The 22,320-nt window shown below is 36.2% G+C and overlaps 1 protein-coding gene across 10 annotated transcripts in view; it reads left to right on the top strand.

Annotated features, from left to right (window-relative positions):
• The window catches only part of ZNF277 (zinc finger protein 277), a 165,357-nt gene that overhangs the window by 44,497 nt on the left and 98,540 nt on the right, over positions 1–22,320 (top strand). For 8 of the 10 annotated variants that reach the window (XR_014246918.1, XR_014246919.1, XR_014246920.1 and 5 more), the window contains one exon: positions 14,665–14,862. Coding sequence is in view for 4 of the 10 variants with exons in the window: in XM_082400093.1 (XP_082256219.1) it covers positions 14,665–14,862 (198 nt within the window). In the remaining 6 variants the exon portion in view is untranslated. Of the gene's footprint in view, positions 1–14,660; positions 14,863–22,320 lie in introns of all 10 variants that reach the window. The other 2 variants (XM_082400096.1, XM_082400095.1) reach the window with 1 other exon arrangement.

The raw sequence follows: 22,320 nt of genomic DNA on the forward strand, positions 1-22,320 counted from the left end.
AATCATTTATCATATTAATAAGGAAGGATTTATTTTTATCCATTTCCTTTTCTTCCTAGGATATATTTCCCTCTGAAATGTCATGAACTTATATTTCAAACAGCTATTGCTTTCACATTATTGTTACTACTGCATTATTAAAGTAGACACTACTAATTCCTCTTTATGGAATGGATTAAGATAAGAAGGTATCATGTGTAAACCAGAAACAAGTAATCGATAGCCAGAAAAGCTGCCTGAGAAACGAAACTTAATCACATTTCACTGTTAAGTAGTTTTGAAAGTAGGAATTGTAGCATGGAAAGGGAGGCCCCAGCCAATATTTTAGATTCTGCAGTGCTTTCATATTACAGTAAGGAAAAGGAGCTTAATTAATATCATCTCAATCATAATCTGAGCAGGAAATCAAGTCATCTCTGCATCCTCTAGTCTACTACATCATTTGTTCCTGAGTTCCATTTTTTTTAGTAACTCCTAAACTAATTGAGAGTTTTCTAGACAAAAAGAGTAGATCTACAGGGGACTTCCCTGGTGGTCCAGTGGTTAAGAATCCACCTTCCAATGCAGGGGACCTGGGTTTGATCTCTGGTTGGGAAACTAAGATCCCACATGCTGCGGAGCAGCTAAGCCCGCACGCCACAGCTAGAGAGCCTGCGTGCCGCAACTAAGACCCGACACAGCCAAATAAAAATAAATAAATATTTTTTAAAAAAAGAGTAGATCTACAAATAACCAACTTCCCAGCCCACCCTCAGGGAATTTGGTAGGATGGACAGTGGTTTGGGGATGTATGAGAAAGCAATTTCTGAGTATTTCTAGAAAGATTGGACCTGTTAATAGCTTTAATATAACAGTAGGATGGTTGCCACCTGTTCTCAATCTTTTCCTGACTTCTCTTTGCTATTGATTTTGCTTGCATACAAACTGAACAAACCTGCCTCACTAGAAATAATCAGGTGATAGCATATGCTACAGAACTTAACACTTACAACACTTACAGTTTTTCTTTATAGAATGGGAATGTAAAAAGGAAAATCTTTGAGGAACACGAGAGTTAATTGTTAATCCTAATTCTATGTGAAAAACATTTTGCCTTTTCTCAAATAAATCTTCACTGTAGACAGGATGCAGCAATCTGGTCCTATTAGAGACTCTTTGGAATATATATCCCCACAGGTAAAGAATCCCTCCTATTACATCTGTTCTCAGTAAATTCCTGTATTTATATAAAAGATACCGTATATTTTACTTTCAAAAACAGTAGTCCAGGGGTTAATGGTGGAGATTTCAGGCACTGTGATAACCAATTTGAAAAATTACTTTTGCCAGGGGATTTGTTTGTAGTTTCTATATTATACCCTATATAAGTATTGCCTGTTCTGTCTTCAGGGTGTCTCCTTCTGCTCTGCCTGCAAAGTGAGGTCATCTAAATCCTGTTGCAGAATGGTGGTTAATTTAGTTATGTAATTGCTTGAAATCCCAAAATAAGGACACTATTCACATACACGTCGTAAATAAAAATGTTAGACTAAATGATAAAAAATGTAGTGTTAAGTGACAAGATGCATGGTTTTAAAACTTTTTGGAGTCCCCAGAACCCTTTAAGAGTTAAATCAAAAGACCTTCCCAGAAAAATTCATACACACATAATTTTGAATACAATTTCACATTGAACTCTACAGATTGAGTCTGAATCGTGTAGGTGTTCATGGACCTAAGGTTAAGGTCTTCTGCATTAATTAGATCTGCTCTGTCAAATATGATACCCAGTAATCACATATGGCTATTTAATTAAAATTAAACAAAATTTAAGTTCCTCAGTCTCACTGTCCACATTCTCAATGCTCAGTAACCACATGTAGCTAATGGCCACCATGGGCAATAGCCAATAGGACAAAGCAGATATAGAACATTTCCTTTCTCTCAGTAGGTTCTTTTGGACAGCACTGGGTTAGGTGTTTCTAAAATACTCTATTTAAGAATCTTATCATTATGTGTATTTATATATAAGTGTTTGTGTAGAGCTGCATGATTTGACAACCCAGAACATATATGTTGTAAGAAAAGTCAAGCTCTTTTTGACACAATAGAGATCTGTTCCCGAAATATAAATAGGACTCAAAGTAAGGCAGCTAGCTAACCTCAGCTGGACCTTCAGGACTATTCTACAATGATTTTTATCTAAATTGCATTTTCCATTAGTAGTAGTTCTAAATCTTTTCCATTTTTTCCTTAAGTTCTTGTCTTCAGTGTAGTTCGAGACCTCACCTCCTATGCTCAGAAAATTGAGGCTATCAGTATAAATTCCTTCAACTTCCCTTATCTCTGTATAAAAATCTCATCGTGTTTTCTTTTATTGTAATGTGCTACAGAAATAGCAAGGTGATCAAGAGAATGCAAAAGCCTTTGAATTTTAACGATATAATCAGGACCTAAGAGTAAATAGACAGTTACGAAGTGAGCGTATTCTTTGTTAGAAGTCTGGGCTCCACTCTTACATGATTTGGTGCTTTAGATCTACTTTAGGACTATGGAATGTGTATTTTGAATTAATGTACCGGAATTGCAATACACCTCAGTGCATATGATGCCTGTCTCTCTCCATCCTCGAACTTACAGCCATACTCATTATTATCAGCAGTATTAATGGGAGCTAACCTTTATTGCACTAATGTGTCGACCACCCATGTGCTTTACATCAGTTTCCTCAACCCTCATAACAACTCCATCAGATAAATATTATAATTAATCCATTTTATGTTGTAGAAACAGACTTGAAGACGTTAAGTAACTCACCCAGGATTGGTTAATGGGACCTAGTGTACAGTCTTTTTAAGTATATGCACATTGTTGTACAGTGGATCTCTAGGACCTTTTCATCTTGCATAACCAAAACTCTATACTCATTGAACAACTACTCCCCATTTTCCCCTCCTCCATCTCCTGACAACCACCGTTCTACTCTATGCTTCTATGAATGTCATCACTTTAAATACCTCATATAAATGGAATCATGCAGTATTCATCCTTTTGTGATTGGCTTAGTTCACTTACATGTCCTTCAGGTTCATCCATGTTGTACTGTATGACAGAATGTCCTTAAAAAGGCTGAATAATGTTTCATTGTATATCTGTACCACAACTTCTTTATCCGTTCACATGTCGATGGACACGTAAGCTGTTTGCACCTCTTGGCTATTGTGAATAAGGCTTTGTTGAACATGGAAGTGCAAATCTTTTCAAGATCCTCTTTTCAGTTCTCTTTGATAAATACTGCTGGATTATATGGTAGTTCTGTTTTTAATTTTTTGAGGACCCTCCATCCTGTTTTCTGCAATAGCTGTAACAGTTTACATTCCCAAAAACACTGTACAGATTTTCTTTTTCTCCACACCCTTGTCAACACTTATCTCTTGTATTTTTGATGATAGTCATTCTAACAGATGTGAGGTAGTATCTCATTATACTTTGATTTGCATTTCCCTGGTGATTAGTGATGTTGAGCACCTTTTCATATACCTGTGGGCTATTTGTATGTCTTCTTTAGAGAAATGTCTATTCAGGTCCTTTGCCCATTTTTTAATTGGGTTATTTGTTTTTGATTTTGAGTTGTATGAGTTCCTTGGGTATTTTGGATATTAACCCTTTTGCAGATAAACGGTTTGCAAATATTGTCTCCCATTCCATAGATCATTTTGTTGTCTTTTTTTTCCTTTGCTATGCAGAAACTTTGTAGTTTGATGTAGTCCTACTTATCTATTGTTGTTTTCGTTGCCTACACTTTGGTATTATATTCAAGAAATCATTGCCACCCTCAGAATGGGAGAAAATATTTGCCAATGAAGCAACTGACAAAGAATTAATCTCCAAAATATACAAGCAGCTCATGCAGTTCAATATCAAAAAAACAAACAGCCCAATCCAAAAATGGGCAGAAGATCTAAATAGACATTTCTCCAAAGAAGATATACAGATTGCCAACAAACACATGAAAGGATGCTCAACATCACTAATCATTAGAGAAATGCAAATCAAAACTACAATGAGGTATCACCTCACACCAGTCAGAATGGCCATCATCAAAAAATCTACAAACAATAAATGCTGGAGAGGGTGTGGAGAAAAGGGAACCCTATACACTGTTGTTGGAAATGTAAATTGATACAGCCACTATGAAGAACAGTATGGAGGTTCCTTAAAAAACTAAAAATAGAACTACCATACGACCCAGCAATCCCACTACTGGGCATATACCCTGAGAAAACCATAATTCAAAAAGAGTCATGTACCACAATGTTCATTGCAGCTCTATTTACAATAGGCAGGACATGGAAGCAACCTAAGTGTCCATGGACAGATGAATGGATAAAGAAGATGTGGCACATATATACAATGGAATATTACTCAGCCATAAAAAGAAATAAAATTGAGTTATTTGTAGTGAGGTGGATGGACCTAGAGACTGTCATACAGAGTGAAGTAAGTCAGAAAGAGAAAAACAGATACCGTATGCTAACATGTATATGGAATCTAAAAAAAAAAAATGGTTCTGAAGAACTTAGGGGCAGGACAGGTATAAAGATGCAGACATAGAGAATGGACTTGAGGACACACGGAGGGGGAAGGGTAAGCTGGGACAAAGTGAGAGAGTGACATGGACATATATACACTACCAAATGTAAAATAGATAACTAGTGGGAAGCAGCTGCATAGCGCAGGGAGATCAGCTCGGTGCTTTGTGACCACCTAGAGGGGTGGGATAGGGAGGATGGGAGGGAGACGCAAGAGGGAGGAGATATGGGGTTATATGTATATGTATAGCTGATTCACTTTGTTATAAAGCAGAAACTAACACACCATTATAAAGCAATTATACTCCAATAAAGATGTTAAAATAAATAAATAAAATAAAAATTTTTTAAAAAATCATTGCCAAGGCCAATGTTAGGAAGTTTTTTTCCTATTTTTTCTTCTAGGAGTTTTATAAGTTCAGGTCTTATATTTAAGTCTTTGTTTTATTTTGAGTTGATTTTTTGTGTGTGGAATAAGGTAAGGGTCCAATTTCATTCTTTTACACGTGAATATCCAGTTTACCCAATAATAGTATTTTTTAACAAATGGTTGTTGAAAAAACTATCCTTTCTTTATTGCACTGTAGTCTTGGCATCTTTGTCAAAGGTCATTTGACCCTATGTGTTTGGGTTTATTTCTGGGCTCTCTATTCTGTTCCTTGATCTATGTACATCTCTCATTAAGCGAGTACATACTGTTTTGATTACTGTAGCTTTGTAGGATGTTTTGAAGTCAGGAAGTGGGAGGCCTCTAGCTTTGTTCTTCTTTCTCAAGGTTGTTTTGGCTATTCATGGTCCTTTGTGTTTCCATATGAATTTTAAGGGTTTTTTTTTTCTATTTCTGAAAAAAAAAAAAAAAAGCCAAAGGAATTTGATAGAGATTGCATTGAATCTGTAGATTGCTTTGGGTAGTTTGGACAATTTAACGTTTTACATCTTCCTATCCATGAACATTGGCTATCTTTCCAATTATATTTGTATCTTTCATCAGTGTTTTGTAGTTTTCGGTGTACAAGTCTTTTTGCCTCTTTGGTTAAGTTTATTCCTGCATATTTTATTCTTTTTGATACTGTTGTAAATAGAATTGTTTTCATTTCCTTTTCAGAAAGTTCATTGTTGGTGTATAGAAACACAACTGATTTTTGTATGTTGATTATTTGTCCTGCAACTTCACTGAATTTGTTTATTAGTTCTAAGCATTTTTTTCTGTGTGTGTATACTCTCTATAGTATTCTACATACAAGATCATGTAATCTGCAAACATAATTTTACTTCTTTTCTGATTTGGATGCCTTTTTTGTTTGTTTGTTTGTTTCTTGTTTGTTTCTTGCCTAATTTCTCTAGTTAGGACTTCCAGTATTATGTTGAATATAAATGACAAGAGTGGGCATCCTTACCTTGTTCCTCATCTTGGAGGGAAAGTTTTCAGTTTTTAACAGTTGTAAATATTAACTATGAGCTTTTTATATATATTGCCTTCATTATGTTGAGACAGTTTCCTTCTTTTTCTAGTTTGTTGAGTGTTTTTATCATGAAAGGATGTTGAATTCTGTCAAATGCTTTTTTCCATCTATTGAGATGATCCTGTGATTTATATCTTTCATTCTGTTAATGTGATATATTATATTGATTGATTTTCATATGCTTAACCATTCTTGCATCCCAAGGATAAATTCCACTTGATTATGGTGTATGATCCTTGTAATGTGCTGTTGAATTTGGTTTGCTAGTATTTTGTTGAAGATTTTTGCATCTTTATACATTAGGGATATTAGTCTGTAGTTTTCTTATAGTGTCTGTCTCGCTTTGGTATCATGGTAATGCTGGCCTCATAAAATTAGTTTGGAAGTGTTCCTTCCTCTTCAGTATTTTGGAGGAGTTTGAGAAGAATTGGCACTAATTCTTTAAGTGTTTGATAGAATTCTCCTGTGAAGCCATTTGTTCCTGGGCTTTTCTTTGTTGGGAGGTTTTTCATTACTGATTCAGTCTCCTTATAGTTACAGATTTTCTATTTCTTCAGTGATTCAAGTTTGGAATATTGTATGTTTCTAGGAATGTATCCATTTCTTCTAGGTTATCCAGCTTGTTGGAGTATAATTATTTATAGTAGCCTCTCATGATCCTTTGTATTTCTGTGTTATCAGTTATAATATCTCCCTCTTTTCATTCCTGATTTTGAGTTTATCTTTTCAAAAAACACCAACTCTTATTTTTGTTGATTTTTTTCTATATTTTTTCTATTCTCTATTTCATTTATTTCTGTCCCAATCTTGTTTGTTTCCTTCTGCTAAATGGGAGCTTGGTTTGCTCTTCTTTGACTAGTTCCTTGAGTTACAAAGTTTGTTTATGGGAGATCTTTTTTCCTTTTAACATACTCATTTACCACTATAAACTTCCCTGGTTTTCCTGCATCCCACAGGTTTTGGTATCTTGTGTTTTCCTTTTGTTGAGACTTGTTTTGTGACTTAATATGTTGTGTTACTTCCTTGATTAAAGACCTTCAGGATCTACTCACAACTTTCAAATTAAATATAAATCTTTGGCCTGGCATTAAGGCTCACCAACATGTGATCCATATACCTCTACAGCTTTTTCTTACTTAGACTCTAGCACTATTTGGACTATTTTGATTTTTTAACTACCCATGTGTACTTGCTGGAATTCTTTACCATTTCAGGAATCCTCTATGATGACTACCCTTTATTTCTCCAGTTTTAAGTTATTTTTTTCCTCCCTATTCTAAGCCCTTGATTTATGTGGTCAGCTTCACATATATTAACCTGTATTATAATTGTTTGTACAGTTGTCTCATATTTTCTTCTAGACTAACAATTTCTTCAGGATAGGGATTTTTATTAATAATCTTTGTATTTCTTTTAGTATCTAGAATTTACATTATGCATAATAGGCATTCAATTTTTAAATGGTAAATTTAATCAAAATTTTTCATGTTAGATCTTAAGACTTAGAAAGTGACTGAAAAAAACGGTGCTTGCTCTACTTCTTTCTCTTATCTGTCACAGTCACATTTAGGAACTCATCAGTTGGCATGCTTTTTATTTAAGAATTTTTCAATGTTAAAAAAATTGGGGGTAAATAAATGCATTCATAATCTCATTGTTTTGTATATTTTCTTTCAAACCTTGTACTTGTATTTGAGTGTATGTACATGTATGTTTATAATTGCCAGTTAGCAAATGCATAATGTTATATAGCACAGATATGCCAGATATTATAGAACAATTTTCATTTGCATGACATTTAGGTTGTTTCCATTACTTTACTTTATAGGTGATGCTGTAATAAAGTCTTCATAGCTTTTTGCCTGTTAAATTAGCTCCTTAAATTTTCAAGCATGGGTTTATTAGGTTTAAGGGTTGAATATGTTTGGAACTGTTTTCATACCAGAAGAAGTGGCACACTTTCCAGCTGTATAGATGAGTACTAATCCAGCACAGCCTCATCAGCAGTCTCAATGTGGTACTGAGACTATGTAACAATGCTGATCTAAGTCCATCCCCCCACATTCCCACTTTTAGTAGGAGTATAGTAAATTAATCTTTTAAATTTGGGGCCTCATTAATTTACAAAATGAATTATTAGCCCAGGGGTAATTAAATAAGGGTGTTATATTCTTACTCTGAACTTTAGAGATTGACTGTGGTTAAAAAGACTGGACCTAGTCTTTGCAGTTTTCCAAATGCATCTGCTGGGGAACCACTCCTAGAAATCAAAGAACTGACTTGTTTAGGAAGTAAAAGGCCATTTTTTGGTGTAAGAGCAAAGTCCTCTCAAGAATTTAGAAATAAAGTTACTTTCTTGGAGTTTAATTTTTAGAATAAAATCAACATATAATCAGTGAGATTGATTAGGCATTGAAATCCTATGGAAATATATGATATCTGTCAGATCGAAAGCTTAGAGAACAGGCCTGAAAATATTATCCAGACTTGTTAAAATACGTAAGTGAGCTATAATCAAATAAATTACACTAATATATATAAAAAGAACAAATGTAAAGGAAATGTTTACTTTGGAAACTAGAGTATGTTTACAGTGTTTTCAGAATTAAAACAGTAAAAACAAACAAAAGCACTCCACCTATCTCGATATTCCAGTTTTTATGATAGATATCAATTAGATGATCAGAGTGTGACGAGAGTAGCAACTGAACCAATTTTATCTGGGTTGAGTATATCACCAAATTACTGCTTTGTTTTCACAGTTTCAGTAGTGGTGTGGTGATAGTGTGCAAAGCAGGTTGCAGGGACTTCTTTAAAGGGGAAATGATGTGTGAGGTGTTCTACAGTTCCTTACGATGGAATGCTGTAAAAGTTCTTATCAATTATTTGTTGATTTGGGCTTTTCTTCTCTCTTTCAACTTAAGGGAGACAGAAACCTCAGTCTTATTTTTTCTTCAAAGCACCAGCAGCCATCTATTTGTTTGGCAGTAATGATATATTGCAAAGTCTAGAGCTGCCTATTTTAGCATATAGGTATATTATGAATTCATGACTGGTTTGTTCTCTAGATAGAACTTTGCTACTCAAAGTGTGGTTTGTGGATGAGTGGGCTGACAACATCTGGGAACTGAGACATGCAGAGCTTCAATCCTGTCTACCTCTTAGGCCAACCTTGTTAGTTCATGTACTCCAAGAAGCACACACTAAGATGGAATTTGACGTTTAAGAGATTTGTTAGGGAAGACGCCAGAGGGAAAAAGGAGAGGTAGGTCTGACCTGTGTGAAGGAAAGAGGGAAGGGAGGGTTGTGTAGGAGCTCAGAGTACAGCACAGTTCTAAGCAAGTTTCTGGCAAGCCAGTGGGGAGTCCTCCAGCCAGTGTCCCATGTCAGTGAAGTTCCATCTCTCACAGGAATGAGCCTGCCTTGCTATTTCTGCTGCCTCCCATCATTTAACGAAAGCAGTGTATGGAAAGCTTGGCTTCAGTGCAAGTGGGATTTCAGAGCACAGCACCCAAGGCCTTCTTTCCATTATGGTCACAGCAGCCAGAGATTTGATTGGCACAGTTGCCTGGCCGCCACACCTACTGAATCAGGTGCATTTCAACAAAATCTCCAGGTGATTATATGCACATTAAGCTTTGAGAAGCACTACCCTAGAATAATAATTTGACACTTTGAGGATCTTACCCAGAGTCAATAAAATTGTTTATAATCAGCATAGGATCTCCTCAAAAACTCAGCTCTTTCGGAGTGGTATTTTTTATAGTTCATTTGAACAGGGTTGCTGTTCAAAGTGAGAACTAGAGCAGATAATTTGTTGTTAATTTGTAACAAATGTGTGAAGCAGATTTTGAGCCAAAGCAGAATTTCCAAGATACTTTGCCTCTTTGCTGAAAGGAGCTAGATATAATTTACTTCCTTTGGCCTTTTAGAGTTCAAAGTTCTTGTAGCAAAGAATTACGTATTTCTGTGTCTGTTGTCTTTTTACCATGTGGTAAGATGTTGATATGATTCTTGTGGTGACAGCTGGAAATAAACTGTTAGATCTTACTGAGTTTCCTCTGCTGACACAGTGCTTAGCATTTGAGGGGCTCTCTTTAGGACAGATTACACTATAAAGTTAGCTTTGCCACAAGGCACTGTCACCTAATTTATGGATTTTTCCATGAGTCCAAGGTATCCACACTCTCGTATATATATGATCAGGAGACCCACAGTCCCCATGAGATCATCCTCTGAACCATTGATTCCCAGACTTCAGTGCAGAGACTACTGCTTGGTAAAAATTACAGTTCCTCTGTCTACAATAAGGTCTTGAAATCGGTACTTTTAAAAAGCCTCCCAGGTGATGAAACTTAATTTGGAAATCGCTGCTCTAAAGTAAAATATATACAGAGGATTGGGGTCTATCCCATAGAAACATCCTCAAATGGAGTGGTTATAACTGACTCAGCATTCCAAATGACACTTGTTCCTTGTTTACTAGAGAGTATCTTTACATGAAAAATTAAAAATAATTTTTAAATCCCTAATTAAAGATGAAATACTTTTATTACACTCAATAGTATTTATTGTTATCTCAGAATTCAATGTAATTTTTACATCATTATTTATTAATTAGCAGTGGGCCTGTTAACACCAAGGCCCACAGGACTGAATATCTGGCTATAATTATAGTTGGACTACTCTCAATCCTGGGCAGAGAAAGTTCTCCTAAAGACAGACAGCCACAGGTGTTTCCTAAAATAGAATTTACCTAGAAACTGAGTTAAAGGTGTAACTCTAGTTGTAAGTACCTCTGGTCCATTATTCATTCTTTTATTTCTTTGTTCAACAAACACTTATCAAATACAATCTATGTTTCAGGCACTGTATAATCTATACCAGAGACCTGAAAATAAGTAAGACTTAGTCCTTGACCTTGAGGAATTCACAGACTACCCTAGTGGCAGAGATATACATGAAAACAATTAATTACAACAGAGATATTTGTATTGTTGAGCATGGAGAGATGGAGTAGGTCAAGCCCACAAGCAGCCGTGGGGCGAGGGTCGGGGGACAGAGTGAGGGACAGCTGGCAAACACAAAGAATAGCACAGGTGCATCGCATGAGACACCAGTTACTGCTGCCTTTGTCCATAAGCCCTGTCAGGAATATCTAAATTCTGAGCAGATCACCTGAGCTATCTAAAACCTAACTCATTATCCATCCCTCTCAGAAAACAAAAATCCTGCTTGTCTACATGTATTCCTAGATTTGTGACTGGTACCCCCATTCATACGGTCTTTCCAGCCAGAAACCTGGGAGGCTTCCTCGTCTCCTTCTCCTTTACTCCCTGTGGCCAGCCATTAATCAGGAACTGTCAGTTTTATCTTTGTAGCCTCTTCTCTGTTCCTCTCTTCTAAGCACTGCTAACATTGCTGCCTCAGACAAGCTCTCAGACTTGGACATCTGCAGTAGTCTCCTAACTGGTCGGTCTCCCCATCTTTAGACTTGGTCTCTTTCCAATCCATTCTCCCCATATCAGTTTAAAACAGGAGAGACCCTTCTTCCTATAGGGAAAGGTCTAAACTCCTTAGAGTTAGGTATAGGTTGAGAGTGCAAATGCTTGAGCCGAACTGCTTGGATTCAAATCCTGACTCCACCACTTACTAGCTATCTGAAGGGCAAGTCACTTAGCCTTTCAGTGACTAAGTTTCCTCAACTGTAAAATAAAAGTAGAAATTGACTCTCTGTCATAGGATTACCGTAAGGGTTAATTGAATTAATACTGTACATGTAAAGTGCTTAACAATGCCTGGCACAAAGTAAACACAGTGATGGTGGGTACTCATGGTAGGATAATAATACACAGTATTTGTGCCAAGTAAATAAAGATGACCAGGACTCACCTTGTCTTCCAGAGACTAACGGTCTGAAGGTAAACAGATTACTTCTTATGATCAATGCTGTTATAAATTTGAACACAATGCTAAATGATTATGGAATCAGGAGAAAATTGTAGAATCTTGTAATCTAAAAATGTTTTTTTCTATTAAATTTTTTTATTTTATGGATGTATAGCAACTCAAGTTCCCAAATACAACTTAGTACCTCTCAAACCACAAGTTCCTCATACATGAAATCTGTAGATTCATGATTTTGCTCCTGTATACCCTTACAGTGACAGTAAGCAATTTGGTTCTAGTATGTGTGAACATTTAGGTCCCTTCTCTGAGGAATAATTTGAAAAAAGAGAAACTGGCGTTGAACAAACAAAAGGGAAGAGATATGAGCCACAGAAGAATAGTAGAGAGTTTGCAGTAAAGTCTCAGGAAAGAAGACAATGGTAGAGTACCCAGTGGTTTTGAAGGATGTGGGCTACTGAGGTTTAAGAGTTGCTGGTGGAGGTGGTATGGGGGAGGCTGCAGGACATGGCAGAATGCTTATAAATTTAGTATGACTTATAAGTACATATGAATTCAAAACAGCACTGAACATAGTTTAAACAAGAAACACAGTTGAGGAATTGCCTTTGGGGGTTGGAGGCAGAAAAATGTAGTGTTTGAATTTAGGCTCAAATTAGTAAGTTTAGGCCATTTACTAACACTGTGACTTGGGGAAATCATTTAACTTTTCTAAGTCTCAATTCTCATCTGGAAGATGGAGGTTGTAATAGTACTAATCGAATAAGGTAGGATTAATTGAGAAAGTGCCCTAAAACACTTTGCTGGTAATTTACAAATAGCAAACACCTAGTAAGGTTAGTTCTTGCTATTGGTGGTGATTATTAATGTAGTGTTTGCTTTCTTCAGTTAAGAAAAATGAATTTACAGATACCTCAGTCAAATTTGGGAAGAAGAATATAGTACAGTACTTGTTATTTCCTAGATGGCAGGTAATGTTACTAACATTTATTTAGAATATGCTGCCTTTTGTTTTCCTATTCTAGGGAACGTAAAATATTATTACAGAGTTTCATAAGTATTTCACTTACCTCTTTCCCCATCCTATTTTTCACATGCAGGTTTAAGTTCCTGCAGAACTTAACCTATAACTGAAAAATGTATCCTGCAACTAAAGAGCTATAGAATTCCAGAACTTCTTGATTTCACTACCTAATTTAATGAATATAATAATGGGTAACACACCAGTCTTACTAATAGTGCTTCTAAAGTGCTTAAATATTTTTAATATTCTCCCTATTGTCATGTGTACCCTGTTTTCTTCTTTCCTGGTATTTAATAATTTTAGGTAACTAAGATAAACAGTTTGATTTAGCATACTTTATTATGAGTGATGTATTAGAGGACATCCCTTATAGGACACCTTCCCTCTCCAGCTCACTTAGGTGACTGCTGTATCCCCATGCTCCCATAAATCCTATACATTCTCTCTCTCTCTTTATCCTTTTAACTTATCTGTACCGTCAAACAAATTTCAAGCACTTAGGCCTTGATGGTAAGAAGAGTGTCATGCAAAGTCAAGCAGGAAAAACTTCAGTAGATACTCAGCTAATTTTTGTTAAGTGAGTGAATGAATGCTGCCCTCTTACATCATTTATCCAGTTCTTAGGCCATTGTCAGCAGTGTACCAGTAACTGATTCAATTAATTATTCAATTAAGAAGGCCTTTAGAAATAGGTAAAGTAAAATAAAAATAAGAAATAAAATTTAACAGTAGAATTAATAGTAACCTAATTCCAAAGACTGCTGTCTGTGAAATAGCTGCCTTTCTTTCCAAAGAAGGTCTCCTGCCCTTCCTCAGATGCCAAATGCCTTACGCTAGTTACCTTGTTGCTGACTACTCAGTAGCCTGCATAAGGTGACAGGTCCAGCCTTCCACCTAGAAGACTGAAGAGGACTCCTGACACAACTGGCTATAGTTTGAGGCCCTGGATTCAGAGCTGTAGACCTTACATACTTCAACTCTTAAGGATACTATAGGTGATGTTAGGAAAAGGAATAGTGTAGACAAGAAAAATGTTTATCATGTATGTCTAGTTATTGAGCATTCATCTCTTTGTTTGCAAGAACTTGAATTATGATACATAATTATATAATCAAATGATAGATATAAATCAACATCAAAAATTGCCACCTGGGCCACCCAGCACATGCTGTGTTAACCCAATATGAGACTTATCTTCTTCGCACACGACAAATAATCAGAAACGGGAAAGAGTTTGCACGTGTAACAGGAAGCAGCTTAAAAGATTGTTCTGGCATCACCTGTAACCTCAATATATACCATTTGCCTCCCAGCATGATGACTTTCAGCCATAGGTCACAAATGGGCCTTAGAACCTTAACCCAGTGTGTTGCAGCCTTCCCCCTCAAGTACCCCTAGATTTTCTGCCATTGGCCGGTATCCAAGAAGAAGGCTTGAACAGCTGTCCTGACAAGTGGGTTTTCCCAATTCAAGCTGGCAAATGGGGAGTTTGAGCTGCTTTGTTATACTCCCTGCCTCTGGGTTAAAGCTATTTAAAACAGTAATAAAGTATCCTGCTCTCGGGTACTGTGTATTTTCTTTTTTGGAATTATGTAAATATCTTTAGGATCCTTTTAATGCAGGAGGTGAGAAATCATCCTTCTAAAGAGAGTTGATTTCAGCTTTTTTTTTTCTTTTTCTTTTTGTCTCTCCCAGACAGTAAGGATTGTATCCTGGAGCCGCTTTCCCTGCCAGAAAGTCCAGGTGGCACCACCAGTTTAGAAGGTTCTCCATCTGTGCCTTGTATTTTCTGTGAAGAACATTTTCTTATAGATGAACAAGACAAACTTCTGAAGCACATGATCATTGAACATAAGACTGTCATAGCTGATGTTAAGTTGGTTGCTGATTTCCAAAGGTAAATTTTGTTTTTATCCATAAAAGAATTGTTTATTATTTCTTAAAGGAAAGGCATAACGTATATAAAATTATTCCTATAGAAATATGAAAATTCATATTATCCGGTTTCATCTTAGTCTTTTTTAAGCTTTGTACTTATTTGCCTTCTTGAGTGTGTAAGTTATGTTTGAAAATGTCACATACCTTTGCATGTCCTACAAATTCTGGAAGCAGACCAACTTTCCAAAGACTCAATAATATTCCCTTTACCACATTCCATGAAATTTTGGACATTGTTGATCTCTATCAGATTGATGTTCTTTTCATGTTTCAGGACATATGCATTCTCCAACTAAGTGAGTTCTTCCAGAAAGGTGAGAATAGACTTGGTAAAAGGCCACCCAAAGGGCAGTTTTGGGGGAAAGAGATACTTGGAGCCTTTTAAGCCAAAAGCTTATCATCCAAACAACTGTCAGCTTAAATGCTGTGATATGGTTGAAAACCAGGAAAATATTGAGTCTTTCGACAAGCCAGAGGGCTATAAGAGTAGACAGCAATTAAGGTCAGTGACTGAGGTACTTAGAGGAAGAGGATGAAGAGTAGATAGAGGTGAGTAGTTGAGGAACTGCCAACATTGGGCATGTGTGAAATGTAGGAACCTGACCTATACAGCCAGGGCCCAAAGTGAGCTAATTATAGTCACTAATTCTAGACTAATTCTTGGTAGTGATTGTCTAAGAGAAATGCCTTCTCTTAAGCAGGTATAGTGGAGTAGTTATGTACAGGTCATTATTGGTTGAAATTTGGAATCATTTTCCATATAAACAATATCAGTGTAGTTAACTGGCTTTGTATAGTTACTGAAAGCACATATTTTGGTATATCTAGTAGGGTCCCATTTTGAGATGTTCTGCATTGATTTCCCTACAAAACGTTAGAGTAACCCAGATATTATAATATCCCTGCATCTAAACTCTGTATCTCCCAGACCACATTATTCTTAGCAAGCAACTTCTGTCTTAGGATGGGTTTTGTAAGCAGCAAGCTGTATTATTAAGAGTGGACTGTGAAACCTGGAAGGCCTAGGATTAAATGCAGACTCGGTGACTTTCTTATTACCACGTGGCTTCCAGCAAGCTACTTACCACTCTAAGCATCAGCTTTCTCATCTATAGAATGGGGGTAACACCAGCCCTCATAATATTATTGAGCATTATATAAAACAGGGCATGTATAGCACCAGTGTCTGAGATATATTTTATACCCAATAAATGGTAGCCAAATTTTTAATTATATTTTGATTACAAAAGATATATTTGAAGTCTTAGCTTCCTGCAACTGTAACTTAAGATTTCAATAGGCATTTATGCTGGTCTGAAGACCTAATTATCGTTTGTAAAATTTGTTTTGAGAAATTTTCATTTAAGGTTCTAAGTACTCTAAACTTCTAGAATGGCAGTTTGTTTTTAAGGACAAATAGCCACAGTGCTCAGAGGGGTAATATTAGCTATTCTCTAGCCCTTCTTGTCCTTCTCAGATGCATAGCACCAATAATGAATGTCTGCTGTGTGCCTTCTGTGTTATGGCCCCTTACATCCACTCAGCATTGCTACTTGTGAGTAGACTTTGGGGCTGTATGGTTAGGGGGCAGAGACAGAATAGGGAAGGAGAGTTATATGAACAATATATGCCACCAACTACTGAAATAAACTAATTCTTACATGCTTTCAGAGGAAACATTCTGTGCTTCTCATTCTCATTCATTATTCTTTATTTTCAATTAAAATTTGTATGTGTGTATATATGTATATACACATGTGTGTGTTTTGGGAATATTCTGGGAGTTTTATATGATACCTAGTTATAGGTGGTCAGATCTGTCGATTCTGTTTTAGACGCTTCTTAGGCTAGAGAGCTTTGAATTCTTTTCTTATTCAAATAACCATTGACAGGACTATCAAATGAGTTATTCTTTTATAAATTTTGTATCACTTGGCTTTTCTTTGATGTAAAACTTTTTTTTTTTTTTTTACTCTTTTTTACCACATAAATGCAAATTCTCCCTCAGGAATTGCAGAAAAATATGATGATCAACCAGTGATAATTGAGTAATGTTAAGATTTTCTTTCTCTTCTTCTAAAATCTGTGAGAAATGTGAATCAGTTCGTATTTTATCCTTTGTACTTATGTATGATGGCTAAGTGGCTATATTTGTACTAATCAATCTCTCTTTTATCATTGTTGTCAATCTCATCTGTATGTGGGCAGGAAAATCAAATTATTTACTAGGTCTCAGGGCTTAGGAGTTAATAATTAAATATTGAGATCAATCACACTATAAATGCAGTTATGTAATACAATGGATGCTTTAATTAAAAAGAAAAAGATGCATGTCTGATATAAGTGCTTTCTAAATAAAGTGTGTAGTTAACATGTACTTTAAATTTGGAAACCTAGATTTTCCTTGTCAACTCTCCTCCTAATTAAATAAAAGTTTCACCCTCAGGAAGTAAAAATGTGATTAATTCACACTGACCAGGAATGGATATGACTAAACTTTGTTGTTTTTAAATACCATTTAATATATTAACAATGTTGTGATTAACAATGTTGTGTTAGTTTCAGGTGTACAGCAAAGAGATTCAGTTATACATATACAAGTATGTATTCTTTTTCAAATTCTTTTCCCATTTAGGTTCCACAAGGACCTACTGTATATAGCACAGGGAACTCTGCTCAATATTATGTAACAACCTATGTGACTTTTTCTTAGCAGTTATTGGAGGGAGGGAGGGATAGTGAGAGGTTCAATTGGCATGAGTTAATTCACTCAGAACTTCTCTATAGGTTGAACAATTCTTATATATATATAAAACTTCTCAGAGAGGAGTTGTTGCTTCTGAGTACAATAAATAATAAAGACGATAAATAATAGATAAGAGATGGGCTTACCTTGTCCTTTGTAAGAAATAAGCTCTAAAGTTTCCATTTAAATATATTTAACATTTTCTTTATTGGAACAAAGTAACAGTAAAATTTTCTCAGAACAAATAAAACAAAAACAAAAGTAAAAGTCTCTCCTTTGAGCCGTTTATTAACATAGTTATTTATACTGAGCTGCTCTCTAGCTTTATTCAGTAGATAAAATTTTTCCAGAAGAAAAATGTTAACTCCTTAATCCTTGCCCCTTTCTATATTAGAGTCCACTCATTCAGTGCTACTTAATTAACGACTATATCTCAAATCTTTATGCTTCTGTCAATAAGCACACCAGTTACAATGGGGAGCTGGGCAGGCAAGATGATATTACTACAAGGATTTCTTGTGAGATGTGATTAAAGTTCTTTTACAAGAAAGTATTTGCTGATGACCTAATAATTACTTTTATGGCTTTTTAATAAAATATGAAATGCTGTGATAACTGTCCTCCAAATAAAGGGTTCATACCACATATTATTTCTTGGCTTCCTTTATATATTGAGTGGTTGCTTTAAACAAACTAAAGAAGTAGGAAAAAATGAAGAAGTACTAAATGATTTCTTAACATGGAACAATAAATTTCAGTGGGTGGGAAAAAATGCCACCAGTGTATGTATTGAACATCTGCTATCTTTAAGACATCTCTCAATTGAATACAATTTATCTGAATGCTTTTACCAACCACAGGGAAATGGATATATTGATACCTCTTAATTTTAATTATAAACTAAAAAAGTACTATTATGTGATAACTAGGATACATCTTAAATTTAGACTTAGGTCAAAAGTTTGTTGCAATTCAGATCTATTTATATAGTATACCACAATAAGGTATGATACATAATTGTATATATTTAAGTTATATGGTAGTTTATGGTTGTATTTTGCTTTTGTAACATGATTCTTTTTCCTTTTGATGTTATTGTCACCCAGCCTTTGGTCAGGAGGAGACCACTCAGTTGACACCTTTGTGCCTATTGGACTGGCCTATTACCTGCTTTATCCTTCTTCCCCCAGAAGCTACCTAACAACATCTCAGAGATGCTCTTAGAGATGGTATCTGAAAAACATCCTTTCCAGAATTCATGACCACTTGTTCATGGAGCAATAAAATAGCTTTTAACCAATGTAAAGACTACCAGACATGAGCATATAACAGTATCTTCTCTCTCTTCATCCCATTGGAAGCCTTAACTATTTGAGGAGGGTAACTGAGGTTCTGTCAGACAGAATCTCCCCGTGATTTTAAGTCAGCCGATGTTAGTAATCACTTCCCTTGTGCCTACCACACTGAGGTAAACTGTGGTACAAAACAAATACGTGATGTGAACCTTCTCTTCAAAGATCAAGGAGAATAGGACCCAACATGGAAGTCCTTAGAGACTAAGAGCCATTGACTTTTGGAATCAGGACATCAGAGGAATCAGTGCCTCTGTAGGCACTGTACCTTTTGCCTAGTCAAGCAGTTCCAATTCAACAGCCCCAAACAGCTGGTGTCAACTTTCAATACTTGGGCAGGAAGTTAGGAGCAGTTCAGACCAAGAGCTGCTTTTAGGTAATATGCTTTTCAGAAAGGGAAGACCTTCCCTCTCCCTTCAGACTTCATGTCTGTACTTCAGTTTTGCCATGTCAAAAAGCATTCTCCTTGGTCTCTAAGGAGGAAAATTCTTCAAGTATCCATTACAACTGTAATTCTAGAGGCTTTCTCCTGTTTCTGCCTTTTTCTGAAATTCTTGTGTAGATTGTTCCTCACGTGACACAAGAAGCATTGTGTTGTAGAAGACTTGAGTTTGGATTTGGAGACAACAGATCCCAATTCTCATCCCAATTCTAACATTCTAATTTTGTGACCTTGGGCAGGTAGGGTCTCAGTAATGGTAGCTGCTAATGATTGATATCCTTATGACCATCATCATCATCATCACTCTTCCCCACCTCAGCCACTTGTGTGTGCCCTCTGACACTACTAGTATAACTATTTTAACTTGCTCATTAAATGTTTGATGAAACATTATCATTGTTGTTTTTGTTGTTGTTTTAGATACCAATATTTCTCTGGAATAAACATTCTTTACTACTTTAATCTTATCTAAATATGTTACTTTTTCTTATAATAATAACTTTCATTTATTAAACACCCAGCATGGTGGACACAACTTTACATGTGTTATCCTGTTTAATTATCAACAATCCATTTTGCAAATGAGTAAGCTGAGTGTCAGAAAGGTTAAAAAATCTTTTAATTCAGGTTCATATCTCTGAATGCAAAGTCCCTGCTCCTGTCTTCCCTGTTGCCTGCAGGGCTGGTGGAGTCAGTTAACAAAACGTCAACCACAAGGGTTGGACCATAGTCTTAATTTAAAAAGCACAACTACTTCTAGCTCAAGATCTGTGCAGATAAGAGACTCTTATTGTGTTGACTCTGTTACAGAATTAGTCAATGACAATTCAAAGGACAGTCTGGTCACTTGTATCTGCTCTTACCTGGTCATCTGCTTCATGTAGTTATCACTTTTAACGAACTGTAGGCTCATAGTGGAAATAATATTATAAAGGGCTGACAACAACTATTCTCTTTTCTCCAGAGGGTGTCACCCACACAGCCTTCAGTGGAGTAGTAATCAAGAGTGATGAACCTCTCCTTGGTGTATTCTAGTGGTAGCCATGAGGAAACTCCAGATAAAACTTGACTCCCTTTTCTTTCTCTTTCTCCTGGAGGGGAAAGAAAAGCAACTAGTGGGAATGGAAAAGAGGAGAATAAGAGTAACTGTGTAAGATAACTGGGGAGTGGAGGGTGCTGAAGCTGGCCAGGATGGCAAAGGGAATAACGTGTCAGCCTTTTGTAGGTGCTTTTCCTCTTTTTGTGTACTCTGATGGACCTGAAATGCCTTCTGCTCTGACACTTCTAATGTGGGAGCCAGGGAGCTAGACATAGGGTCATGGTTCATCATTTATAGTATTTATGGTTTGAGGCTGAGCTGGAGCCTAAGAGACATCATTTTCAGATCTCTTAAAATAAGGTCTAGCACTGTTTTATAAGGAAGGAGTTCTACCCCTTCTTACCCATCCAGGTTGACAGCATGGTTATACATGAGAAGGAAGAACTAAAGCATGTGGTTCTATTGTTATACATTATTCTTTCACTTCTTTTTTTTTGTAAATTTATTTATTTTTATTTTTATTTATTTTTGGTTGCATTGGGTCTTTGCTGCTGCACGCGGGCTTTCTCTAGTTGCGGCAAGTGGGGGCTACTCTTGGTTGCGGTGCGCGGGCTTCTCATTGCAGTGGCTTCTCTTTTTGCGGAGCACGGGCTCTAGGCGCATGGGCTTCAGTAGTTGTCGCACGCGGGCTCAGTAGTAGTGGCACACAGGCTTAGTTGCTCCGCAGCATGTGGGATCTTCCCAGACCAGGGCTTGAACCCGTGTCCCCTGCATTGGCAGGCGGATTCTTTACCACTGCACCACCAGGGAAGCCCATCTTTTACTTCTTTTACTTATATATTCTATATTCAGTGTTGTCATCCATTTATATTTTATATTAGCTCATGTCACGTTTTTCTCTTTCTCTCAGACCTCTCTCCCGGCACATTTTTTTTTCCTAATGTATAATGAATGCCCTTTCTATAGAGCACCATGGGTTGGGAAATTAAGAAAAAGGGAGAATAAAAAGGAGTCAAAATACTGGGAGCTGGAGGCTACTTAGAGAACCTTACAGGAATCTTCAAACGCTCTTCTACCTCTTTAAAACATTTAGTGTGGACCTGCTATGTGCAGAACACAGGTGCTATATCAAGCCATTTAAATATACTCTTTCTGTGTGCTTTGTCTGTTTAACTAAGTTCCATCTCTTGTGCAGGTTTTGGTCCTTTGTTGTAAGTTTCCTTTTTTATCCATCAACATGTGGCCTGATAAATTGTCAACTATAGCGTCAACCTTTCCATTTCCTTTTTCCCCCTTGAAGCAGATCACATTCTCTTCTTCTGCTTCTTCTTTGATAAATGAGATTGTAATTGTCAATATAAATCTTGTTAGATAAATGGAAAGATGAACAGCTTGTTGAATCCTGTCATCTTACTCCCTCTTTCATCAAATAATGAAGGTCTGGGTGTTATGCTTTGCTTTTACATTTAGCCAGTATCCTTCTTCTAACTCAGCTCATTAGATACAGGAATTGCAAGCTTGGCTGTTTTTCTAAAAGCTAAATTTCAGATACAGTGTGGACGTATGGAATTGTTCTATCTTGTTATATAGATATTGAATTTAGACTGACTTCTCATTGCATTATCATGATCTGTTCTTTTGATGTATAAGATAACCACCTAACTTTCAATTTATTGGAAAATGTGTGATAAAGCCTGTTTAATCATTGTTGCATTTTAAATTCATATGAACTTAGATGTGATTTCAAAAAGACTTCATTATCACATAAAAATAATTCATTTTAATTTTCCCATATGTCTGTTTATTGAATTTGGGGATGGTAAAATTTAATCATTTTC

Source organism: Balaenoptera borealis (assembly GCF_965194805.1).
Source record: "Balaenoptera borealis genome assembly, chromosome: 7".
Lineage (NCBI taxonomy): Eukaryota > Metazoa > Chordata > Mammalia > Artiodactyla > Balaenopteridae > Balaenoptera > Balaenoptera borealis.